Source organism: Macrobrachium rosenbergii, chromosome 55 (assembly GCF_040412425.1).
Source record: "Macrobrachium rosenbergii isolate ZJJX-2024 chromosome 55, ASM4041242v1, whole genome shotgun sequence".
Classification (NCBI taxonomy): Eukaryota; Metazoa; Arthropoda; class Malacostraca; order Decapoda; family Palaemonidae; genus Macrobrachium; species Macrobrachium rosenbergii.
In genome coordinates, this window is record NC_089795.1 from 55,556,242 (window position 1) to 55,584,085 (window position 27,844).

Genomic DNA, 27,844 nt, shown 5'->3' on the forward strand with positions numbered 1-27,844 from the left:
TTAGGCATGCCTCTTTATATTTTTGTAATAAAGCTATAATACTTTTCTTTCAAGATCTCCCAACATTGATGGGCTAATTTGTAGCTTAACACTTTCCAAAATGACAAATTTTAAATTAATTTGTATTTTTCATAGCTAAAAAACCTATGGTCTTAACATAAGGATAAATCTCCTAGCACCAGCTAGAAACCGGTAAAAAACATATAAAATTGTAGAACAAGGTATTGGTGGCAACGGGGTTCAGCCAATCAGATGAGAGAGGAGGCATCAGCCATCCTCCCTTAACCCAAGAGTGCCGTGACGCATTCAGTTTCTTCCTTACCACCTTGCTAGAAGGACATGCTGCTCCCCTTCCTTCCAGAAGCTGGTGTTTTCCTTGCCCATTTACCTTCTTTGGTTTGCCTTTTGTGTGGGAATTAGGGCTTTTCTGTGTGTTTGTGCATTAGTGCTTATTTGTTTTGTGTTTGATCACGCAAACCCATAACTTCATCTCAGTCTTCCAGTACTAAACCTCAGAGAAAATGTCCTGGGGTCGGTGGTTACCACTGCTTTCGTTTTCTGGCTTCCTTGAGACTGATCCATTCTACTTGCACCAGATGCTGATCTAATGTTTGTAATATTACTAATCCCTCTTCTGAATGTCATTCTTGGCCTCATGAGCAGTGGAGGATTTTTCAACAATGGATCTGAAAAAATAAGGACCATCAATTTACAATACACAAATGATCTAAATACAGTAGAAAGTAAATGCATTATGTTCAGAGGTAGTGACGAAGTAATTTATAATTCACGGAATTCATTCACTTGGGTGATGCATCATAGGTCAATAAATTAAAAAGATTATGACAGTAAACATACTTTGAAACTTCAAGTTACTCCTTAAAGCTACTAAAAAAAAAAAATTACTGTAGAATAAAAAGTTAGCTACTTCCAGTACTTTAACAGCTTTGTTTTCAGAAAACTAGTAAGTAGGTTTGTCTCATGATACACTCTTTTTATCTTTACAGTTGAACCCTGCCTACTTGTGGATTTCTCTACGGAACATATATACACACATTATTAGCGGATAATTCGCCTATTTGTGGTATTCTTCATTGATAATTATTCACTAATTACTATATTTTCATGATTAAATGCACTCTTTGTGATAAAACTATCACAATACTTGGGTATAAGCATTTTTAAAGTTTTTTTTTTTTGTTTGATCAAAATAGGCAGTTCTAAGCATTTTTAGAGGGGTTTTAAGTATTTGCAGATTTTAGCTATCCATGGGGGGTTGTGGTACACATTCCCGCGAATACCGGGGGTTGACTGTATATGCCTGTGGAACACACGATTTCTCAAAGAAGACCATCTACTTTATGAAAATATTCCCTTTTTACTGAAGAAAAATATTCTCTCTAACAGAGGAACATTATAAGCAAGGTAATCCATCCTATACTACACATCTGTAAGTGGTTGAAAATTAAATTCAATCCTAAACTAATAATTCACCCACTGCATTCATATACTTTAATATATTAACTGAATACTGCACCGCTCTATAATCAAAATTTTCATCCACTGCATTGTAATGAAACCATAATACTTTTCTTTCAAGATCTCCCAACATCAATGGGCTAACTTATAGCTTAACAATTCCAAAAAGACAAATTTTTCATTAATTTATATTTTTCATAGCTAATAAACCTATGGTCTTAACGTAAGGATAAATCTTCTAGCGCCAGCTGGAAACTGGTAAAATTCATAAAATTGTAGAACAAGGCATTTGTGGCAACGGGGTTCAGCCAATCGAATGAGAGAGGAGGCATCAGCTGACCTTCCTTAACCCAAGAGTGCCATGACGCATCCAGTTTCTTCCTTACCGCCTTGCTAGATGGACATGCTGCTCCCCTTCCTTCCTGAAGCCAGTATTCTCCTGGCCCCTTTACCTTCTTTGGTTTGCCTTTTGTCATGAATTAGTGCTATTCTGTGTGTTTGTGCATCAGTGCTTATTTGTTTTGTGTTTGACCATGCAAACCAATAACTCATCTCAGCCTTCCAGTATTAAGCCTCAGAGAAAATGTCCTGGAGTTGGTGGTTGCCATTGCTTTTGTTTTCTGGCTTTCTTGAGACTGATCCATTCTACTTGCTGCAGATGCTGATCTAATGTTTATAATATTACTAATCCCTCTCTGAACGTCGTTCTTAGTCTCCTGAGCAGTGGAGGAATTTTCAACAATGGATCTGAAAAAACAATGACCGTCAATTAACAATACACAAATGATCTAAATACAGTAGAAATTAAATGCATTATGTTCAGAGGTAGTGACGAAGTAATTTATAATTCACGGAATTCATTCACTTGGGTGATACATCATAACAAGTCAATAGATTAAAAAATTATGGCAATAAACATACTTTGAAAACTTAAAGTTACTCCTTAAAGCTGCTAAACTACTGGCAACAAAAGAATCTGGTAAAAATTCTAAACACCCACGGAGGTACAAATTCTAAATAACCATAATGTATAAATGTTAAGTAACTGAGTTGAATATAGAATAAGGTCATTCAGCCCATGTATTCTTAATAAAAAAAAAAAAATATATAAATAAAAAATTTAGCTATTTCCAGTACTTTAACAGCTTTGTTTCCAGAAAACTAGTATGTAGGTTTATCTCAATACACTTCTTTTTACCTTTATATGCTTGTGGAACACGACATGATTTTTCAAAGGCCATCTACTCCATGAAATTATTCCCCTCTGAAGAAAATTATTCTTTCTAACAGAGGAACATTATAAACATGATGATCCATCCTATATTACACATCTGTAAAAGTGGGGGAAAATTAAATTCAATTCTAAACTAATAATTCACCCACTGCATTGATATATTTCAATATATTAACTGAATGCTGTACCGCTCTATAATCAAAATTTTCATCCACTGCATTATAATGAAACTATAATACTTTTCTTTCAAGATCTCCCAACATTGATGGGCTAACTTATAGTTAACACATTCCAAAAAGACAAATTTTTCATTAATTTGTAATTTTGATAGCTGACAAACCTAAGGTCTTACCGTAAGGATGAATCTTCTAGCGCCAGCTGGAAACCGGTAAAAAACACAAAATTGTAGAACAAGGTATTGGTGGCAACGGGGTTCAGCCAATCAGATGAGAGAGGAGGCATCAGCTGACCTCCCTTAACCCAAGAGTGCCATGACGCATTCAGTTTCTTCCTTATCGCCTTGCTAGAAGGACATGCTACTCCCCTTCCTTCCTGAAACCAGTATTCTCCTGGCCCGTTTACCTTCTTTGGTTTGCCTTTTGTCATGAATTAGTGCTATTCTGTGTGTTTGTGCATCAGCGTTTATTTGTTTTGCGTTTGATCATGCAAACCCATAACTCATCTCAGCCTTCCAGTATTAAGCATCAGAGAAAATGTCCTGGAGTTGGTGGTTACCATTGCTTTCGTTTTCTGGCTTTCTTGAGACTGATCCATTCTACTTGCTGCAGATGCTGATCTATTGTTTATAATATTACTAATCCCTGTTCTGAACGTCATTCTTGGCCTCCTGAGCAGTGGAGGATTTTTCAACAATGCATCTGAAAAAACAATGACCGTCAATTAACAATACACAAATGATCTAAATACAGTAGAAATTAAATGCATTATGTTCAGAGGTAGTGACGAAGTAATTTATAATTCACGGAATTCATTCACTTGGGTGATACATCATAACAAGTCAATAGATTAAAAAATTATGGCAATAAACATACTTTGAAAATTTAAAGTTACTCCTTAAAGCTGCTAAACTACTGGCAAGAAAAGAATCTGGTAAAAATTCTAAACACCCACAGAGGTACAAATTCTAAATACCCATAATGCATAAATGTCAAGCAGTTGAGTTGAATATAGAATAAGGTCATTCAGCCCATGTATTCTTAATAAAAAAAAAAATATAAATAAAAAATTTAGCTATTTCCAGTACTTTAACAGCTTTGTTTCCAGAAAACTAGTATGTAGGTTTCTCTCAATACACTTCTTTTTACCTTTATATGCTTGTGGAACACGACATGATTTTTTAAAGGCCATCTACTCCATAAAATTATTCCCCTCTGAAGAAAATTATTCTTTCTAACAGAGGAACATTATAAACATGATGATCCATCCTATATTACACATCTGTAAAAGTGGGGGAAAATTAAATTCAATTCTAAACTAATAATTCACCCACTGCATTGATATACTTCAATATATTAACTGAATGCTGTACCGCTCTATAATCAAAATTTTCATCCACTGCATTGTATTGAAACTATAATACTTTTCTTTCAAGATCTCCCAACATTGATGGGCTAACTTATAGCTTAACACATTCCAAAAAGACAAATTTTTCATTAATTTGTATTTTGATAGCTAACAAACCTATGGTCTTAACGTAAGGATGAATCTTCTAGCGCCAGCTGGAAACCAGTAAAAAACACAAATTTGTAGAACAAGGTATTGGTGGCAATGGGGTTCAGCCAACCAGATGAGAGAGGAGGCATCAGCTGACCTCCCTTAACCCATGAGTGCCATGATGCATCCAGTTTCTTCCTTACCGCCTTGCTAGATGGACATGCTGCTCCCCTTCCTTCCAGAGGCCAGTGTTTTCCTTGCCCATTTACCTTCTTTGGTTTGCCTTTTGTGTGTGAATTAGGGCTATTCTGTGTGTTTGTGCATTAGTGCTTATTTGTTTTGTGTTTGATCATGCAAACCCATGACTCATCTCAGCCTCCCAGTACTGAGGCTCAGAGAAAATGTCCTGCAGTCAGTGGTTACCATTGCTTTCGTTTTAGGGTTTTCTTTGAAACTGATCCACATTCTACTTGCAGCAGATGCTGATCTAATGTTTGTAATATTACTAATCCCTGTTCTAAATGTCGCTCTTGGCCTCCCGAGCAGTGGAGGATTTTTTGACAATGGATCTGAAAAAACAATGACCATCAATTTACAGTACACAAATGAAATAAAATAAAAGTAGAAAGTAAATGCATTATGTTCAGAGGTAGTGACGAAGTAATTTATAATTCACGGAATTCATTCACTTGGGTGATACATCATAACAAGTCAATAAATTATAAAATTATGGCATCAAACATACTTTGAAAATTTAAGTTACTCCTTAAAGCTGCTAAACTACTGGCAAGAAAAGAATCTGGTAAAAATTCTAAACACCCACAGAGGTACAAATTCTAAATAACCATAATGTATAAATGTTAAGTAGTTGAGTTGAATATAGAATAAGGTCATTCAGCCCATGTATTCTTAATAAAAAAAAATATATAAATAAAAAATTTAGCTATTTCCAGTACTTTAACAGCTTTGTTTCCAGAAAACTAGTAGCCTATGTAGGTTTCTCTCAATACACTTCTTTTTACCTTTATATGCTTGTGGAACACGACATGATTTTTCAAAGGCCATCTACTCCATAAAATTATTCCCCTCTGAAGAAAATTATTCTTTCTAACAGGAACATTATAAACATGATGATCCATCCTATATTACACATCTGTAAACGTGGGGGAAAATTAAATTCAATTCTAAACTAATAATTCACCCACTGCATTGATATATTTCAATATATTAACTGAATGCTGTACTGCTCTATAATCAAAATTTTCATCCACTGCATTGTATTGAAACTATAATACTTTTCTTTCAAGATCTCCCAACATTGATGGGCTAACTTATAGCTTAACACATTCCAAAAAAGACAAATTTTTCATTAATTTGTATTTTGATAGCTAACAAACCTATGGTCTTAACGTAAGGATGAATCTTCTAGCGCCAGCTGGAAACCAGTAAAAAACACAAATTTGTAGAACAAGGTATTGGTGGCAATGGGGTTCAGCCAACCAGATGAGAGAGGAGGCATCAGCTGACCTCCCTTAACCCATGAGTGCCATGACATATCCAGTTTCTTCCTTACCGCCTTGCTAGATGGACATGCTGCTCCCCTTCCTTCCAGAGGCCGGTGTTTTCCTTGCCCATTTACCTTCTTTGGCTTGCCTTTTGTGTGTGAATTAGGGCTATTCTGTGTGTTTGTGCATTAGTGCTTATTTGTTTTGTGTTTGATCATGCAAACCCATGACTCATCTCAGCCTCCCAGTACTGAGGCTCAGAGAAAATGTCCTGCAGTCAGTGGTTACCATTGCTTTCGTTTTTGGGCTTTCTTTGAAACTGATCCACATTCTACTTGCAGCAGATGCTGATCTAATGTTTGTAATATTACTAATCCCTGTTCTAAATGTCGCTCTTGGCCTCCCGAGCAGTGGAGGATTTTTCGACAATGGATCTGAAAAAACAATGACCATCAATTTACAGTACACAAATGAAATAAAATAAAGTAGAAAGTAAATGCATTATGTTCAGAGGTAGTGACGAAGTAATTTATAATTCACGGAATTCATTCACTTGGGTGATACATCATAACAAGTCAATAAATTATAAAATTATGGCATCAAACATACTTTGAAAATTTAAGTTACTCCTTAAAGCTGCTAAACTACTGGCAAGAAAAGAATCTGGTAAAAATTCTACAAACGCTCAGAGGTACAAATTCTAAATACCCGTAATGTATAAATGTCAAGTAGTTGAGCTGAATATAGAATTTAGACCAAAGGCCAAGCACTGAGACCAATAAGGTCCTTCAGTGCACATATTCTTAATAATAATAATAATAATAAAAAAAAGCCAATTAAAAATTTAGCTATTTCCAGTTCTTTAACAACTTTTGTTTCCAGAAAAATAGTATGTAGGTTTCTCTCCATACACTTCTTTTTACCTTTATATGTTTGTGGAACACAACATAATTTTTCAATGAAGACCATCTACTCCATAAAATTATTCCCTTCTAACGGAAGAAAATATTCTCTCTAATAGAGGAACATTATAATCAAGATGACCCATCCTATATTACACATCTGTGAAAGTATGGGAAAATTCAATTCAATTCTAAACTAACAATTCAACCACTGCATTGATATACTTTAATGTATTAACTGAATACTGTACTGTTCCATAATAAAAATTTTCATCCACTGCATTGATGTAGTACTTTAAATATTAACTGTTACACATCAAATTTACATCAGAAATATATCATTTGGTAAACAATTCTGTACTCAACTGTCAAGAGCAAGAATTACAAGGTGCAGTACTGTGTTGGAATCCACATACCTGCCATGGCCTTTATTTCATAGTGAATGATAATTCTAAGTTTAACTTACTTAACACTGATACACTGCTTTTCCTCCCAAAGTACTCACAATAAGCCTTTTAGTAAAAACAAAACTTAAACAGCTATTTTCTTTAATAAAGATATGGTTGTTTTCTCCACTTATGGCCAATTCTTTCTTGCAACAATAATTCTACATTGTGTAGAAATGAAATGCCCTGACCAAAACAGAGCTTGGGTGACTACACAACTTGTTGAGCAGCGACCACAGGTCCCAAAGTCAATGTTTCTAGGAACCTGTGGGTAACATCTTCAGGTGGAATGAGGTAAAGGTAGTCTATGTACACCAAAAACCTGCCCTTATCATCTGGAAAACCAAGAAGTTTCTTCCAAAAAAGCAAGGGACAGACCCACAACCGACTTAATGAGTCCTCACATGGGAGAGGAGACAACCCTCCTACTAAAAGGAGGTGTAGGCACATCTTATCGCTTCACCGAAGGCCTCTGGGAGTGGTTCTTTTCAAACACTACAAACACTACATAACAACCAGAGTTGGGCAAAGCAGCATCTCACCCAGATCTCCACCTACAAAGCCTTGGAGGGGATCAAGTAACTCTCTAATCCCTTGCCTGTTATATATGGATAACGAGTTTTTCCTGAAAACTCACGAATGAAGGAAAATGAGAAAGATCCCTAGCCTTCCGAATGCTAAATGGGATATGAAAGGCCATGTAACTCCCCAACCCTTTTTACTGAGGCAAGGCCACAAGGAAAACAGTCGTAAGTGTAAGGTCTCTTTCTGTCCATAGCCGGAGACAGAGGCTTGAAAGGCACCCATAGTATGACTCCGAAGTACTATAGATACATCTCGCTCAGAGAACCAAAGTTCAAGAAGGGAATAAGACTATATGAAACTTCCCTAGTATAGATAATTCCACTGAAAAAGAGTCTTTTCCCTTCAGTTTGAAAACCTTAGCAGGGACTGAGCAACAGCCTTTTTCTGCAGATTAAAAGGAGATTGTCTTCCTGAAGAGAGATGAGGAAGTCTGCAATGTGCAGAACAGCTGCACCAAGCAAAGAGATACCCCTTCTATTACAACGGTCACAGAAGATAGCCTACTTACACTGAGGAATGTCTAAGGTACCCTAACATCATCTTTATAGCTCTGTGAGAAAAGCTGCTGGATACCTCCAAGCTTGAAGCTGTAGGGAGTGCAGTTAAAGTTAAGTATACCTTAGTTTTACCAGACCACTGAGCTGATTAACAGCTCTCCTAGGGCTGGCCCGAAGGATTAGACTTATTTTACGTGGGGAGTGCAGTGCCTGATGGTATGGGTGAATGTGAGGACGACACTAGAGGGTGGGCCAAGAGGGCCATTCTCTAGGCGTCTCGATCAGGAGCGACAGAAGGATTGGGAGACCACTCGGCAAGAGACCAACAAGTCATGCAGGGAAGTTTGAAAGGTGGAAAAGCATACATACCCAGGTTATCCAAGGAATATGAATCACATCTTTCATCACTTGCCAGAGGTCTGGTACAGTACTGGAGAGGCCACATACAGACAGAGCACACAAACTCGAGCAAATTCTCCACAACTTTAGGGTGTAGGACCATTCTGTCTCCATGATCTGACCATGATGATTGAGTTGATCTGCAATAACGTTCTGTCTGTCAGTGCGATATCTTGCAGTCAACTTGAGTGCCTGACAAACCGGCCAATCATGCATTTGCACTATCAACTGGAGTGCAAGACATTTGTCTCCTTTGGCTTGCTGGCATAAGCCATGATGGTGGTGGTGGTGGTGTTGTTCATCAATGCTACGGAGTGATCTTTGAAGTACTCCTTAACTTGCAATGCTAGCCACAATGACTGCATCTTGAGGACACTAATATGCAAGAGACAAACCCTTCAGCCAAACACCTGAAACAAACTTTCCTCTTAGGTGTACCCACCCTACCTCAATGTGTTTGAAAACTGAAGCATTACTGGAAGTGGGGTGATTCACAAACTTTTTAGGTTTCTGTTGTCTATCCACCATGTAAGTTCTCCTTACCTCCTGATTCTAAAGAACAAGTTGAAAGGAGAATCCCAAAAGGCAATCCAGTGCTGCTGAAATTGCACTAAAGCGATAACAAGTGGCTCTGCCCGTGGGGCACAAGCTTCCCTAATAACAACAGATAGCCTAGGACTACCTGCCATGACAGCAACTGCACAACTACCTCCCTGAGGGGCTCACATGAAAGTCTACCTGAATCTGTCATGCCAGATACTTTGACTGCTGCTTGGGAATGAAATTGGACTTCTCCCAATTGGTCACAATCTGCAGCTTATGACACAAGGTCAGAAGGTGACCTCTGTCCAGGAGTCACGCCTCCATGGCCACCAGGACTAATCAATCGACTAGGTACCGTGACCAAGAAAAAACGCATCTTTCAGATCTATCAAAAGCATGGAGTTCCCTTCTCTGATGGATTCCAATACAGTCCACACTGCTTCCATCTTGTAATAAGTCTGTAATAATACACCCATTCTAGGGAGAGGGGTTGATCACTGGTCTTCAACCCCCAGTTGCCTTCTCTACTCAGCAAATGGAGAGACCTGAGGACCGGTGCTCAACGTCTATGGCATTCTTCTCCATCACTGCATCCTCCTCTACCTACAGGTCAGACATACACAACTCTGGAAGACAGAAGTGGAACCTTTATAGTGTCTCAGACAGGAAAGGACAAATGTCCTTGACCAGAAGCCTGTAACCATCCGGAAGAACTGGTATGAACCAAGGCTCTGCTCCTTGCTCCTGCTACATAGTCCAATGGTGGAACAGGAAACCCCCAACTCCCAGCAATAGAGGGGAGGATTGCCACCTTCAGTGACCCCATCCCTTCTTCTTCCTCCTTATTCCCTTCTTAGCACTGCCTGAGGGAGGATGACTAAAGGGCTGAGAACTCTTCTTCCTTATTACAGGAAGAAGACTGGGCTACTTGTAAGGGTATTTAAAGAGCAGGCTTCTCTGAGATCCAAATGTAGAGAGCTTTGCCAAACAACAAGTTTGGTGGAAGCTGCCTTTGAACCCAAAGGTTTAAAAAAAGGCAGCGTGGGTGATGCAAGACTCCCCAACTTGTGACACTCCAATGCACTGACATTCACACTACTTCTGGGGAAGAGTAATGTGGAGCCCACACTGATCTCTTCTTGCCTCAAGAAGACGAAATCAATCACCCCGTTCACCACCCACTGGTTGGTGCTATGGTGTGCCAGGAAGCTCACAGTCATATTTGTTGACACCAACAATCTCCTGAAAACGGCCTTCTCAATTCTAAACAAGGTCACCCCACAAAACAGTCTGGTGGGACATCTCCAAAGCAGCAACCTCTGCTGCAGTGAACTAAACACCTCCCTGACAAAGCCTCTCCAATAGGCCTTTCATCAGTTACATTGATGCTTCCAGTGCCAATAAGGCCTCTGCACCCTAAGGCATGTAGCATCTCCTCCGACGTGAAAGTGGCAGGGAAAGGAGTTTTAGTGTTCTGCTGGAGACAGGGGTATTCATCTCCTCCAAAACACCACACTCTCAATGTGGACACAGCAACTGGACAGATGGCCATCCCTCCCAAGTGTTCCTTAAGATCAACTCCATAGATGAGGGTGGGCAGCTGGTAGAATCTGCAACTGCCTCCTCCAAGTTATTCTACTCACGAATGAGTAAAATAATCTCCATAATGTGCTGCTCCAACCTGGCTTGCAGAGGTTCCAGAAAAGGGGGACTGTCCAGTCCCATCACATCCCAAAGAACATGAGCCGCTGTGGTAGTGAAGTTTGTATATGAAACCTATTTCTTAAATTTTCAATGTTTGAAATAATTATTTTAAAGTTTGTCCCTTAACGCTGAAAAAAAAATATATATATATATAATTTTTTTTTAAAGATTTGTGAATGATTGATTAACAACGTGGCTGTACCCTCGTTATGTTTTAGTTTAGAAATGGAGGACTGAGAGTTGGCAGTGACACCTCAAAGAGGAAGGCCAACTTGTTATGCTGCTAAGTGCACTTTCTCTTCTATCACTCCTTGTGTACCTCTGAGGAGGATATGGAGTGCTAAGACAGATAAGCCTTTTATGAACAAAGAAATTTGTGCCCTCCCTACTTAAAACACCATTTTTTCTGGATGTTGCTCTGAAAGATAAGTGTGCGTGCGTGTGTGTGTGCTAAAAGAAAAGAAAGATATTGTTCAAGTTATTTGTGGTCAGACTATTCATTCATGTGATTTACGGTTACTATGTGATTACTTTTTATATGACTAGAAACTGACTTTTTTGTAAGCTAATAAACTACCATTTGTAAACATTTAGTATAAGGCTACTGTTTAGTGTAAACTCTTTAAGTATTAGTTAGAAAGCACTGTATAAGAATACAACAATGTAATCCTTAGTACTTAAGTATTAGTTATACTGTAGTACTATTCAAGTTATTTGATTATGTGCTTGTATGTATGTTTATATTATTAATAAAGCAAGTTTTAGGATTTTTTTCTTTCTTTTAATGGCATAACATGTCCATAATCCACACACCACAGAACTGCTCCTTCCTCAGCCTGAGGAGTCACACAAGAACACTGCTCCATAAGGTGTTCCCAGTCCTTACTGAACTAAATGAGCCTCTCACTGGAGAAAAGGCAAAAATCAGTGTCAGAACTCTGTTCTGACTCAAGACAGTGTCACCCCCCTGCTTCAAAACCTAGTACCCTCTGAGATAGAAGACAGAGGAAGAACAGGCTCTCACACCATCCCTCTGACCTGAGCAATGAATTGCACACAAGAGAAGTGGAAGAGGCCAAAGGAGACCACTTGGCTCATGCATGGTCTGAAGAGACAAACATCTTTAGCTTGGGATCACTGTAGGTTCCCTCGCATAACCTCCCGAAGAAGAGCAGGGTGGAGAAACTCTCCCATTACCGGAGCAAAACCAGTTCACAGACCAAGCCTGGAGACAAGCAAGCAAGCCCCACGCCCGAGTCTGTACAGAGAGAGGTTTCTCCCGTACCAGACTGTGGTGTTCGGGTCTCCTTGGAAACACGGGTACTCGGAGCGACTCTCGAGCGTCTGACGTGGACCTGCTGGCCTTAGAAGCAGACTTCTTCGGCACAGCAGGGGGAGTGTGGATCATGGTCTGCACGCCCTTGGCTCCCGATAAGACTGACCCGGGGATCAGCGCAGTGGTTCCCTGATCCGTGGATCCGGAAGAGCCAGCGAGAGATCCCACTGCCTTCCCTGTGGAAGGAGGCAGTCCCTTAGAGGTCTCGATACTAGACTTCTTGGGGAGAGAGAGAGAGAGAGGCAGGCTTCTTCTTCTTTGGCTGGTGAGCCTTGGAATGAGAAGAGGAAGAAGAGGCAGCAGACAAAGACCACGACAAAGATGAAGATGAAGACGACAACACCTTTCGTGATCTCTTCTTTGACTTCTTCTTTGCCATCTTTATCAGGATCGAGGTCAGGTCCCCAAACCACACAGGAGCAGCCGAAGATACAGGAGCAACCTGGGCAGCAGAGACGCTGCTCGGGCCAGCGGTTGTCAGGGCAGATAAACTCGGATGGCAGCCAGGAATGCCCAGGTGAGAAGCAGGCTGGGCCGAGAGACTGGGAAGCAAGGAACCAGGACCATGGTCATAAACGAGCTGGGGTCAGCAACTGGAGCAGGTATTGTTACATACGGCACCGATGATGTCACCATGTAAGAAGGACCGGGGCGAGATAGCTGGGCCAGGAACTCAGGGGGCAGTGGCACGTGATGGTGTGTGGCAGGGGCAGCCAAAACTTGGGTGTCCAGAAGCGAAGCCACCGTCACAGGCAGCTTCCTGAACGCTGACACAGTGCCAGTTGTGGTGGTGGAAGCGGCAGCCGAGTGGGTTGTCACTAGAGCGCCAGACAAGTGGGACACCAGCCCTCCATTGATGGAACGCCAGGTAGACCCAGGTGTAGCCAGGCAAAGGACAAGTCAGATACCTGGTCCATAGAAGGCACTTCCACCCCCAACCCTGAGGATAAAGTTGCGTTAAAATGGAAAGCCTCCACTCGCTCCAAGGGGAAAATTTCGCATCCAGAGCGAGGAGAGGCCCCAGAGAGGATGTCCTGAGCAACCGCTCCCCCATGCCCCTCCACACCTGATGAAACCAATGAGGAAGGGGAGAGGGAGCAAGCAGGGGAAGTTCGCTGGGAGGGAGAAACGATCCCGACAGATTAGCCACCACTGGAGTCGTCGGGGGTGTGTTACCCTCGGACAATTCCTTGGCGGGCTTCCGACGGTAGCACCTCCTCCCTTCGAACCTCCTCCATTGCTTGGGAGACCAGGCACAACACACACTACAAGGAGCATTGCGCGAACACACACGTCCCCTGCAAGTGGGGCAGAGGCCGTGTGGGTCCATGTCAATGCTACATCAAAAAGTATTACATCTCTTGCCTCCTACCCCAGGATTGAAGGGTTTAGAAGGCTTATCAACATTCATTAAGGAAAAGCAAGGAAAGTTCCCACTGGGAAAGCTGAAAGGCAGTCAGGCAGAGAGTGAAGAACAACGTCCGCATTCTACGAAGGCCGAAAGTAAATTGGAATGTTTACATCCAGGCAGGCAGTACTCCCGCCTCCCGGACAGTAGTTAACTGTGTAACAACCTTGCTCGAAAGTTCAACAGCCATTTCCAGCCTACGCTGAAAGTAATTCCTAATGTAAAGGCCCGACGGTTTGTATATCGTGTCGGAACAACCCCGAATTCCCAACGGGTCCCCCTTACCGTTAGCTATTCTCGAAAGTGTTTTACCCCACCCAAAACCCCAATTCCCAACAGGTCCCCTTTACTGTCGGCTACAGTTCTAAGGTAAATTACAGCTGGGCAAAAAAATATGATGACTTTTAATTCTTGTTCACCAGGTACAATTCTATAGAAAAACATCAATTGCGATAGTCTAGCTCGCCACGGAATGCCAGCTTAGATCTACCGGGAGGAACAGCAGACGGGCACTGTCTCTGGTTGAAACTCCTCTCGACCTGCAAGAACCATGGTGGTAGAGCCAAGAGTTGCCCCTACTCCAGTGGGTGCTTCGCAATGTAGGAGTCTATCGCAGGTTACCAAAGCTTACAATCCAAAAAACATAAATAAATATATGTATATGCCCTTGCCCTGGATGCAGTACAGCAGAAAAATTACCAGATAAAATCTTAACCTACACACAAAATTTTAACCAAACCCTTAGAAAACATAGATTGGTGACACTCACAACCCAGTGCTCACCAGACTTACCAAGAAGTGCACCTATCCTCATTCAAGGAGAGTGGACAGAGGAAAAGAAGGCATTCCTCCTAGCCTTCATTTCCCAATACCATGCCAGCTGCAAAGAATGGACCTAGAGTACTGGATTTTTCATACACCACTTCAATATCCCATAGGTAGAACATAGCGAACACTGACTTGCATCTCCAATATGTTGATTGCAAGATTGAAGAGAAAGAGACAGGTTATGTCTGAATGCCAAGGATGTAGCCACCACTCTTATTTCATGCGCCTTGACATTACATAAGGGCAGTAAATTGTCCTGAACCCCTGAATGTGATTCTGAAATCACGGACTTTAAAGAGAATGTCAATGCATTCTTGGATAATTTACGACTGGGGTCTTTCACGGAACACCAAAGGTTTGAGGAGGAACCTCTAAGACTTTTGGTTCTCTCTAGGTACACTCGTAACGCCCTTACAGGACAGAGGACTCTCTTGATCAGTTGGACCCAGAACTTCAGACATGCTCTTGATTGAAAAGGAACGTGGCCAAAGGTTAGTCAGGTCCTCATTCTTGGCCAAGAAACCCAAATTCAGCAAGTATACAGCGTTACTTTGAGTACAACCTACTATTTTAACAATGGCATGTAGCTCACACGCTCTCCTAGCTGTAGCTAAGGCCATCAAAAATAGAGCCTTCTCCATCAGATTCCTAAGCGAGGATAATTCTAAAGGTTCAAACGGCAGTCCTGACAGCCAATTAAGAACAATGTCCAATTTCCGAGTGACTTCCGAATGTTTTCCTTGTTTACTAGTATTAGAAAACTTTTTCAAGTCGTTATCTTGATTCGAAGACAGGTCCACTCCTCTCTGTTTGAATACGGAATTCAACATAGCCCTTTAACCCTTGATGGTATATGTTGCTAACCCCTTCGAGGTTCTAAAATATAACGGAAGATCTGCGATCTGGGCTATAGATGTCTGAGAAGAGGAGACATTCTGCTCTTGGCACCACTTCTGAAACTGTCCATTTGACTTGGTAGACTGTAGCAGCAGATTGTCACCTACACTTAGCAATAGCCTCTGCAGCCTTCCTTGAAAATCCTTTCGCTCTGACAAGCTCCCTGACAGTCTGAAGCCTGTCAGAGCAAGAGTGGATAACCCTAGATGGAATCTGTGAAAATGCGGCTGTTTGAGAAGATTTCTCTTCTGAGGAAGTAGTCTTGGGAAATCTGTCAGTAGGTTTAGGAGATCTGGAAACCACTCCTTATGTGGCCAAAAGGGAGCGACTAGAGTCATCAACATGTTGCTTTGAGTGCTGAATGTCTTCAATACCTCCCTCGCCATGCTGAAGGGAAGGAAGGCGTAGTTGAGATCCGACCAATCCAGCAGCATGGCATCCGTCGCCCATGCCTGAGGATCCGGAGCAGGAGAACAATACGGAGGAAGACGATGGTTCCTTGACGTCGCAAACATCTATCAACGGCTTCCCCCACAGCTTCCACAAGTTGGTGCACACCTGTGGATTGAGTGTCCACTCTGTCGGTAGAACCTGTGTGCCACAACTCAATTCGTCTGCCAGGGAGTTCAATTTCCCCTGGATAAAGCAGGTCACAACTCGGGTCTTGTTGCTAAGTGCCCACAAAAGAAAAGCCTTGGTTGCTTCGCAGAGCGAAAAAGAATGAGTCCCTCCTTGGTTATTGATGTAGGCCAGGGCAGTCATGCTGTCCAAATGGACCGCCACTGTCCTGTTGAAAGTCTGCGCTGCAAAATTCTGTACTGAAGTGCTAAATGAATTGCCGGAACAAAATTCTCAATGGAAGAGAGGGTTCCCATAAGACTCATCCATGCGTTGGCTGTGAAGGAAGGGCGACATATGAAGTCTTGGACTTTTCTGATACAATTCTGAATCCTTTGTTGGGACAGAAAAGCCCGAAAACTCAGAGAATCTATCACTATCCCCAAATATAGAATAGACTGAGTTGGGACTAGCTGAGGCTTCTTGAAATTTATTAATAGTCCTAGTTCTTGAGCAAATCGAAGTGTCTTCTGAAGGTCCTCCGTGCACCAAGATCTTGAGGGGGAGCATAGGAGCCAGTTGTCAAGGTAGAGAGAGACGTTTATTCACATTAGATGTAACCATTTTGCCTGGGGGGCGAGAACTCGAATAAAAACTTGAGGAGCTGTGGAGAGGCCGAAGCACATTGCCCAAAACTGGAAGACTGTCCTGGAACAACTGGTTTTCCTTCACCATATGATCCTCTTCCGTCTCTCATTTCAGACACTGCTTTGAATGCCGAGCTATCACTGTCAGTAATGAAGGTTCTGTATTGCATCAAATGTTCTTCTGACCGTCCCCACAATGTCACAACACTTTCAGGCTCCATGGCACCACTGGCTGACCCCTCAAAATTTATGTTACAAGTCTCTGGTGAGGAGTAATGTTTATCCAACCACTGTATATACTGACTGTGTCATTTCCCTTTCCACTAACATTCTTTCCCTTTGGCTACATTTTATACATTTGCTAAGGGTATGATAATCTAAAATAAGGCCAGTGTCCACCTCTATCACTGCTCCTATACCATAGTTTGACCTATGGCCTCGTCTATGCCATGACCCGTCAAACATGACATCTACTTCAACAACTTCACCTGGCTCTTTACCAAAATGTTTCCTCACAGCCTCTCTACTTTCCTCTAAAATTCTTTTTTTTTTTTTCAATGGCACACCTAGTTATGTATTTCGCATACTTGACGTATGTTGGATGTGTAAAGTGCCTCAAGTTCAAAGCAGAAATCACTCTCTCGACTCCATCATATCCAATGCCAAGAAGCATAAAACACCACACAATAAGAGTCGTACATGGATGAAAACCTGTAAGGACGGGATACAGTGACATACTGGCTGGGTTTTGACTGGTTTATTGGTAGTTCCTTACTGCATGAATGTACAGAATCTTCGAAGATGTTATTGGCCTGTGCGAGCCGAAAGGTGGCCATACACGTTCAAAAAGAGCGTCAAAATTTTGCATCAAAATTTTGACATGTAACTTTGATACAAAATTTTGATGCATAATTGCCCACACACGTTTAGGCGTTTTTCCCATCAAAATTCAGTATCGTCAAAATCTTCGACATGGATGCATCAGTGGCCATAGCACTAGTGTTGCCATTGGACTCTGATAAACCTCCTGGTAAACGTCGGAAATGGTCAAAAGACTGGTTTTTAAAACGGGAAACCTACGGACACGTCAAGCTCCTCCAAGAATTACGTGTTAACGAACCAGAGGACTTCCGTAACTTCCTTCGAATGGATGCACCATCGTTCGATGAGTTACTCGGCCTTGTCGAGCCATTGATAAGGAAAGAAAACACTGTCATGCGTTCATCCATATCACCAAGTGAACGCTTGTCCATCACACTCAGGTACCTGGCGTCTGGAAATTCCTTTGAAGACTTGAAATTTCTGACAGCAAGATCTCCGCAAGCGATTGGAAAGTTGGTTATTGATACCTGCGAGTCCATCATCCTTTGTCTGAAGCGTCAGCAGACTATAAAGGTAAGAAAGGTTGTAAATAACTTAAAAGCATGTACTGTTTGTGAAACTTTATTATTATACCAAAGCAATGAAAATGAAAATCAATTGAGAACACGTACTATCTGTTAAACTTGTCCATGAACAAGATATATCAATCTTGACAGTCCAACACTTGTAAGCGTCAATCGGTAGGACTGAAGTTACCAAAATACTCGGACAGGTTGCTTCCGATATTAGGGGATTCAGTTGCCACTTGCGAGAAATGTCCGCCCTGTTAATTGTTCATGAAAGAAGGTGCAGAGTCAGACTGAACTTGGGGTACTGCATCGACTGCTGGATGGGGTTGTGGTGTTGCCATTGATTTGCACCGAATTTCTGTGCAGCGTGCTGCATCGAGCTTCAAACAATATGTCGTTTATGGCTTTCTTCGCAAACAGCTCTTGTGTGGCATCCAAACATTTCAGTTCATGCGCCCATGTCTTTGCTTGGCTCAGGTACTGGTCCTCCGGCTCATTTAACCGTGCTTTTGCCAATGACAGGAGTTCCGCTTTCTCGGCCTCCGTGACTGGCTTGCATTTTCTGCCGAGAGATACGGACGGACTGGAGGATGACTGCTTCTTCGGCATGGTCAGTGGGCGTGTAATCGCTGGAAGTGACCCCTCACAGTTCTCGCTTTCTCTTTCTTTAGTACCGTCTCCTGAGTCATCTCCATCCTGGAACAGAATAAAAAAAAACTCAAATAGAAAAAATTACTCTTGCGAGTACAAATCCACACCTCATAGCCACCCTATCATATAACGTTTTTCTACACTTTGTCCTTCTGTGACCTTGACCTTTGGCCTCATGACCTGAATTTACAGACATTTCCAGAACTTCCCAAGTCCTACCACTGTGTAAAGTTTGAACTTGATTGGCTTAATATTTCTTGAGTTATGCTTAACAGACATCCAGACAGACACCCAGACATACAGAGACGACAAAAACATTATCCAAGCCACGACTATCGTCGGCGTGGGTGATAATTAAGTGCATACTCAGGATATACATGCAGGACCAACTAGTACAAATATTTTGACCAAGTCTCACTTGGTCCAAAATTTCATAATAGTTGGTCCAAAAATTGGACTTTTTTTGAAGAAACTTATTTGATTTTAGGAAAAAATGCAGGATTTCATGAATTTTTGGACCAACTTGGGCAAAAAATTTGTGGAGTTGGTCAAAATATTTTTTTGATATTACACTTTTTTTAAAAAATATAAATTTTATTTTTAAAAATTAAATAATTTATTAAAAAACGCGCAATTTTATGAATTTCTGGACCGACTGATTACCAAATTTGTGACCGACTGACATTGGGGGTAACCCCCCCATGAGACCATCACTGACCTCTCCCACCCAAAATCCCTAATTCCCAACGTATCCCCCAAAAATTATTAAAATTTAGTTTCATTTGCTTAACCCTTAAAAGCAGACCTACCCCCTGACAGGATCAGTGGGAGTGGAAAAATGTCGGCGCCAGAGACCACATACTTATACAGGCTCTTCAACCCAGCTATGCTCAGCGCACCACTGGGTCTTGTAAAGGAAGGTATGGCGCAGCTGGTCCTCTTCCCAGGCTCGGTGTTATTTGCCGTGGTAGTCCATGAGACGCATGAAATGCTATGCAAGTCTAACTAATTGAGGAGTGTAGTAGACGCATCAAATGCTATGCAAGTTGTACTAATTCGCATATGCAGTCCATTAGAGGCATGAAATGCTATGCAAATAATTGAGGAGTGTATCAGATACATCAAATGCTATACAACTTGTACTAATTTGCATAAGTAGTCCATCAGACGCATGAAATACTATGCAAGTGTAACTAATTTTATACAAGTTGTACTAATTTACGTGGAGGACCTGTTTCAGAACTGTGGGATGGCTTATGTTGGGACGGTCAGGGCAAATAAGAAAGAAGTGCCTGGTGAAATGAAAGATGTTTCTTGCCGTGAAGAGGAGTCAAGTGCATTCCTATTCACAGACAACATGATTCATGTGTCTTACGTGGCTACATCATCAAAAAAGAAAAAGAAGAATGTGTTGCTGCTATCATCCATGCACACATTACCATCACTAGGGAACTCGGGGAAACCAGAGGTTATTGAATTTTATAATTCAACAAAAGGTGGCGTTGACGCCCTGGATGAGATGTGTGCCATATATTCATGTGGGAGAAGTACACAGCGATGGCAAATCTGCATATTTTATGGCATGATAAACATAGGTGGCATCAACGCATGGGTCATTTACTCTGAGAACACAACTGCCTCTCTCAACAGAAGAAAAATCATGCAAGCAGTTGCAAAAGCATTCGTAAAACCCTGGGCACAACAAAGGCAAAGCGCTCCCACTCTACCAATCTCCCAAAGGAACATCATGAATACTGTCTGCGAAATAACTCAGGATCGTAGTCAAAAGGTGGTAATTGCAGAAAGCCGCTTTACGCCATCCTATTGTAAGAAGTGCCCAGCAAAGAAACGCATGTAAGACACGCCACTGCACAAGTGTGACCTCGCTGTGTGTCTCAGCCAGTGCTATCTCCCTGTGTCCTGATTGTGAGTCAAAGTAGGTAAGTAATAGAAAACTAAACATCGTGGCTCATACTATAGTCATAATTTTATCATAAAGTGTCACTACATATAATTAAGGCCTGAAAATCATAGTTTAATGTCAAAGAAAGTTGACAAAGTCATAAAAAAAATTGCATAGTGAGTATATTCATGTTTTTTGTAACATAAAAATTACCCTTTTTCACAGTCTTCCAGAGGTGACCCGCCAGAGCCAGAAGAGTGTGGCAACTACAGAACATGGCCAAGGGACAAGAGAAGAGCCTCATAAAATATTTTTTCTTAATTCTTATTAGTAGAATGATAATAAATTTTTTCTTAAGTTTTATTAAAAAATAATCAGTTTTTGGTTAATTTCTCTGGTCAATTTTACTATTATTCCTTTTTTGCAAAATTACTTAAGTTAGTGCTTAAAATGAAAGTAGAGCAGCTGCCCATTCTGTTCATGCCCATAAAAATCATTAAAAAGTATTACAACCATTTTTTTTTAATTTTCCAAAAAAGGAGTCTGTCAGACGTATCAAATGCTTTGCAAGGTGCTAAAAATAACGAATGCCTTTAAGGGTTAAACGCCATTTGGTAGTGAAATCACAATTATTGTCAGTTTTCAGTAACAACCCTTAATTTCTTTTTCAGATGCTGGAAACACCAGAAGAATGGATTATGACGAGTGACGCCTTCAAGTCGGCCTGGCATTTTCCTAACTGTTTAGGTGCTATAGACGGAAAGCACATCCCGATAAAAACCAGTCAAGTCTGGATCATTCTACTTCAACTATAAAAAAGTTCTTCAGCATCGCACTCATGGGTGTCACAATACCAATTATGAATTCATTATGGCAGGCGTTCTAGGCGTAAATGTGGCGTTTCCGATGGAGGAGTAATATCTGTAACTGAATTCGACGGCCTTGAAGAAGCCGCTTTGAACCTCCCAGAACCAGAGCCCATCGTTCATAACGGAAGAAATATGCTTGCGTTTTTGTCTGATGATGCCTTTGCAATGTCAGAAAATCTTCTGAAACTATGCGGAGCAAGTTAGATCATGACCAGCGAGTGTTCAATTATCGCGGAGGCAGGGCGAGAGGCGCATATCAGAAAATGCTTTTGGGATACTGTCCGCCAGGTTTGGTGTAACCAAACACTATACAGCTGGAACCTGAAAAAGCCACGACGATAGCGGCTGGCATGCACAATTTCCTCATAAGAAATCAAAACGCTATTTGAGGGGTGGAAATGTGGACTGGGAAGATGCAAATTACAATGTACAACCGGGGGACTGGCGAGGAGGCCAACATCAGCTGGAAGGTCTGGAGATGTGTAGAAGTAGACACATTGGAGAAGAAATACGCTGGTGTGATTCTTACCGCCAATACTTCTGCAGAGAAGGGCGTGTTCCTTGGCAAGATGCCAAGAATTAGTGAATGATTTCGTGCAAACAGAATTGTAGGACTGACTCTGGCCAGCTAGTGCGTGCCTGATACGCTGGACTCTCACAAATTCGGGAACGCAAATGAAGTCGCCAACAGACCGTATGCATTTATTTAATATAGTTTTTTCTATTATAATTATAGGTTATCTACAATAAGGGTTTTCTTTATCGATGTATCGGTTATCAAGATGATTAGTAAGTAGTTAAACTTAGCAAAAATATAAATAGTCTAAACACATGATTTATCAACAATACTTTTATTAAATATAGTGTAAATATATTGTGGTTTTTCCCTTTCCAAACAGTGTAATATTGTGTAAAAGATAAGGTAACTGTAAAAATGGGATTTTACCACACTAAAAATAATTATCATCCCAAATATAAACACACTCGATAGCCTAGTCAATATTGTGTTAAATTATTGCATTTGCTAAATTTATACATTGGATATTTACGCTTCATATAATCTATACTACTTCACGTGACAGTGTAAAATTTTGCATAAATTAACATAATATCTTTCATGATATTAGCTGCATTGGCAAATATGAACTTTGACATCTCTAAAAAATTAGGCTAAAAGATATCATTTTATTGAAGAAAATATGTTTGTGTTGGTAAATGTTTGCAATATTACAGAATAAGTCCTAATTGTCAAAGAAAAACATATCATAAAACTAACCTGAATTGTTCCTTGTTTATCGCTTTGTGTCGTTTCATCGCTATTGGACAAGGTGCTTTCTCGACTTGGCAGGAGTCTCCTGGTCTCTCAAGAACATCATAGCCTCCATGAACCACGCCCATGCCTCGCACAGGTCTTCAGTTCCGGCACCTGATTTGCCACTTTTGTCCATTTTTCAAAGTTCATTGCGAAAATTTGTTTGTAGATTATTTATTTTTTTCTTCAGATCTTCTAATGTGGCGGAAGTAAAATGCTCACGATATTTCTGCAGTAGAATGTCATAGGCTTCGGCTTTCTTAGCACGATTGCTATAATCATCCGACTTAATTCTCCACAAGGCTGGCAAGGTCTGATACACTCCTAAAGCCCCTATTACACGTATCCGGTTTCCTACGGCGCCGTCAGTCGCGACACTAGCATATGTTCAAACCAGAGCGTGTGATAGCAAATCGGCCGTATGAACGCTCACCCACGGCCGGCCGGATGAACTTTCGCCAGTACTAAAGTTGGCCGTACGGCCGTCGTACGTCAGGACTGAGGACGTAGCGTGTAATTGCTCACCGTATGGTATGACATCAGTCTGTGGCTGCACCTGACAGTGGAAAGTCGCCACCATGGCAAGCTCTTGCGCCAGTGATTTCTTGAGTGACTTCATAGAAATTTATTGAAATGAGCCATGTTTGTGGTTCATTAAATCTAAGGATTATTCAAACAGAGAAGTGAGAAATGCAGCATATGGTAAATTAGTAAATAAACTTCAAGAAATTGATCCTAGTGCTAATAAAGATACCGTCGTTAAGAAAATAAACAACTTGAGGAGCTCATACAATAATGAGCTTAAAAAAGTGCAAGCATCTAAAAGTTCGGGGAGCGGTTCAGACTCCATTTATACGCCAAAACTCTCATATTTTCATCTGATGCATTTCATCAAAGACCAAAATGTGGAATGTGAACAATCTATTTCAAACATGAGCTTTAATACACAGGAAATCCATGAAGAGGTATGTATATATAATCATGTCATTTTATTTACAAACAAAAGATAGCTTACAAATATTCGGTTGAATAATTCACACTATTTCTTTATTTAAATATTTGGATAACTCATTACCATTCAGTAGAAAAGCAAACTAAGAATATTATACATTGTCCTGCCATGCAACTTTTCCTTTTTATTGAAGTAATTCATGAATGTATATCGCACTTTCTTAGCAGCATTGGAGGTATTTCTCATAGTCCCTCTTTGCAAGCCTGCTAGTGATTGCTCTACTTGACTCATATTATCTTCAGCTTGTTCATCAGACTCATCTGGGATAGAATACCTCGATACATTTTGCACGTAAAAATTATGAAGTGCACAACAAAGCCAATACTACATTTTTAGTATTTCTTGGCAATAAATTTATAGCAGTTTGAAAGATACGAAAGCGCAAAACCAAAATTCCAAACACGTTTTCGATAATTCTGCAAGCCCTGCTCAGGCGATAATTAAAGATCCTTCTCTCATATGATAAGTCCTTTTGACTAAAGGGTCTTAAAAAGTCAGTTCTCATAGCAAAGCTTCATCGCCTATAAACACATAAGGTAATACTTTTTCAGAACCTTCAATTTTATTTTCTTATGGAAGATTTAAATGTCCTTTTGCACAATTTGTCATAAAAGTGGTCCTGTTTATTACCCCTCCGTCTGAAATTCGTCCATTGATGCCGAAATCACAAAGAATAAATTCATACTTTGCATTGGCAATGCCCATTAGTACCATACTATGGAAACCCTTGTAATTGTAGTAGAATGATCCTGATTCTGGAGGTGGCACAATCTTGACATGTTTGCCATCCACAGCTCCACACAGTGTGGAAAATTCCAGACTCTCAAACTCCTTTGCGATTTCTTCCCACTCATGCTGTGTTGATGGAAACTGAAAAATAGTAATAGAGAATTATTTAACATGTAAGGTTTATAGACTATGGTAGAATGAACTGGAAGTTATTTAAATAAATACCTATTTTACTTATAGAATTTTAGAACTACTATTTCTTTCTTTCAAAACAGATTTTCCATGTTTATGTTACTAATTATTTTGTTTTTTTTTCAGCAATCTCAAGAAGACGATCTTACTGAAAGTTAAGTATACAGTTTTATGAGCTGATTAACAGCTCTCCTAGGGCTGGCTTTAGACTTATATTACGTGGCTAAGAACCAATTGGTTACTTTACAGCTTATTGTGGAATTTTATAGCGAGAAATGAATTTCTATCACCAGAAATAAATTCCTCTAACTCTTCATCAGCCGGCTGTGGGAATTGAACTCCGGCCCATCGAGTGACAGTCTGAAGCTCAACCGGTTCGGCCAACAAAGGGCTGATCTTACTGAAGAGAGGGAAACCCAACATGAGGATGATTCATCGCTACTGCCTTCAGGGAATACTACATCAGTCCTACCGGCACCACCAAAAAGGCGCAGATCGGTACAAGGCAAAGCTGATCACGTTTTGGACCTTGTAGCAAAAAGGATGGAAGCACCTCCAAATTCGGAATATGATGTGTTTGGTATGTATGTGGCTAAAAGGTTACAAAGCTTGCACTTAGCAAACCTGGGGATGTATCCGGTTGTTAAAAAGCTAATAAATGACGCTATCTTCGAGGGTGAAATGGGCACATTGACGGCCTATTCACAAACTGCCCAAAACCATGCTCCTTCTCTATCTAGCACTTCTGTACCTACTCCAAGCCCAAGTTATTACCAAGCTCCATCTCTATCTAGCACTCCTGTACCTAGCCTACTCCAAGCCCAAGTCATTACCAAGCTCCATCTCTATCTAGCACTCCTGTACCTACTCTAAGCCCAAGTCATTACCAAGCTCCATCTCTATCTAGCACTCCTGTACCTACTCCAAGCCCAAGTCATTACCAAGCTCCATCTCTATCTAGCACTCCAAGTGCAGATTACAATCATGAGACATATGATATTCTCCAAATGTAATGTAGGTACACATGTACATTTATGAACCTTGGATACTCTGGAATAAAGTTTGAAAATTCTTTATTTTTTTCAATTAACCTGGTATGAATGTTTCGTACTAAAACGAGAAACTATAGTTATTTGTGCAAAAAAAACTTACCTTCAGATATTTTGGGCCTAAACATTTGTAGATTGCTGCACATGTTTCTGGGATTATTGCACTGAGAGAAGGCTGCGATATAATTGTTGTAAACTTTAGATCGCTATATGTTCTTCCTGTAGCAAGAAATCTCAAAGTGGCTGAAAGACGCTCATGTGGACTAATTGCTTCTCTCATGCAAGTGTCCTTTTTTTCTATTAAAGGTGATACCTGACTTAAGAGTTCCAAATATGTGTCATGATCCATTCGCATGTAGTTAAACCAGTCATCTTTTTCTATTGCTAGTTCCTTCATTAAGTTAACATGAGAGTATTTTTGTCGTTTAAGCAGCCATTGTTTGGACCAAATCTTCCTTTTTCTTGTTTTCACCTTCAAACAGCACGCTAGAGCAATAGCAACGAGATTGTCGTCGAGAGAAGACATGTCACTCGTCCACCACAAACAGTGCCACACTGACCCACTTGCCAGGTGGCTGTTCAAATACGTGTAATAACTCGCTGTAGGCCAGGTTGGCCGTAGGAAACCGGATACGTGTAATAGAGGCATAAAACTTCAATCAAAAATTTCTTTTCGGCCTCCTTCTTCACAGACATGGCGATCCTATCTCCTCGTCAGTCACCTGCGAACTAAAAAGTTTGATCAAAATTTTGACAGGAGCCCACACACCATAAAAAATTTGACAACTCGTCAAAAAATATCAAACGGATTTGATCAATCAAAATTTTGCTTCAAATCTTTTTTTTGACATCAAAACGTCCTACACACACTCAAATTTTGCATCAAAATTTTGATGCAAAATTTTGACGCTTTTTTTGAACGTGTATGGGCCCCTGAAAAGTAGCATCTACACAGACAGCAAAACAGAGGTAATGTTTTGGGCATCTGTGTTTGTCGGCAGACAAACAGATGGCGATTGTGAGACATAATAAACGTACAGTGATAAAACATATATATATATATATATATATATATATATATATATATATATATATATATATATATATATATATATATATATATCAATGGAAAGGCCAGGAAATTCTACATATGGTCAACTGCACGAGATTCGAGACAGATTAATGAATACAATGCAGTAGCCTAATATATGTGAAATAGCGAGACGTTTGACGTCTTCACAAACAGAAACATACATACAGTTCGATACAGAAGATTCGGTGGAACATTATGAGAACATGATTAGAATGCTTGCATGGCAATGCAAGTAGTGGTGATTGTACATATATCAACACAACAATGGTTAGGGAGAAACAGACGGAAATATTTTAAGTTAGAAGTTGCGTTCCTTGAGTGAGAGAAAATGGGATGCTTTTGTTTTTCTCTTTGTTTGGGTCCCTCGGAGTCTCCCTCCGAAGGATGACGAACACACGTGTGCTCCGAAAGCGACGGCGGTCGGTGAGACGGGTCTCTTACAAACCCTTCTCTTTTACACGTGTTTCCTCTTTATATATATAACCACATTTATCACATACAGCAATTTGATGCCCAACTAATTTTATATTCACCTTATCACTATAACATTCTTTACATATCAATTTACTTACTAAATTATGGATAGAATCCTCATACACAATGATACGTCTACGTTCACTGACATTTTTTGTTTCTCGAAAGTAGATTTTCTTTTTTCAGCGGGTGTTTTTGAACGATCCACTTCAACACACTCGCCAACACCGACAGGTGGTTGCCCAACCTCAATATCTCGTCGTCTTTTACAAGTATCGACAAAGCTCTGTGTCCCTTTTGCAGCGACTTCCAGCCTCTTATAATAACTAGCCTTTTTCCGTGGCATTATGAATACTATTGAATCAATAATACACAAAATACACGCACGAACAAGCTTGAAAACAGAGCAATAAATGCGGTCAACACATGTACGTATACGTAGTTTTCCAGACCAAAACAACTGCTATAACGCTTCAACCTCTGGCTGCCGCAGCGCCGCTGCTCAGCTACTGGTAGCCGGCTGCCGG

General features: G+C 40.6%; 1 protein-coding gene across 18 annotated transcripts; it reads right to left on the minus strand.

Moving 5' to 3' along the window:
* LOC136835280 (putative nuclease HARBI1) lies at positions 1–27,844 on the minus strand. Of its 18 annotated transcripts, none has more exons than XM_067098585.1 (11): positions 27,796–27,844; positions 25,854–26,479; positions 22,733–24,650; positions 5,785–6,326; positions 5,410–5,540; positions 4,415–4,956; positions 4,039–4,171; positions 3,066–3,591; positions 2,678–2,810; positions 1,866–2,226; positions 1–686 (listed from the first exon to the last, which is right to left on the minus strand). In XM_067098585.1, exons 2-3 carry the CDS (start codon positions 26,397–26,399, stop codon positions 24,351–24,353), a joined length of 846 nt encoding a protein of 281 aa, XP_066954686.1. In that variant the 5' UTR covers positions 26,400–26,479; positions 27,796–27,844; the 3' UTR covers positions 1–686; positions 1,866–2,226; positions 2,678–2,810; positions 3,066–3,591; positions 4,039–4,171; positions 4,415–4,956; positions 5,410–5,540; positions 5,785–6,326; positions 22,733–24,350. The 18 variants fall into 18 exon arrangements, 12 of the variants coding, with proteins under 12 accessions (XP_066954686.1, XP_066954680.1, XP_066954687.1 ...); XM_067098579.1 differs by lacking the exon at positions 22,733–24,650 and adding an exon at positions 18,136–18,729 and having other exon boundaries at positions 3,054–3,591; positions 27,796–27,832; XM_067098586.1 differs by having other exon boundaries at positions 27,770–27,825.

Coding starts and splice junctions, on each gene's coding strand:
- LOC136835280 (XM_067098579.1), bottom strand. CDS start 26,399: ATGCCTCTATTACACGTATCCGGTTTCCTACGGCCAACCTGGCCTACA. Junction 18,730..25,853: donor TAGGCCCAAAATATCTGAAG/GTAAGTTTTTTT, acceptor ATTCTGTTCCAG/GATGGAGATGACTCAGGAGA.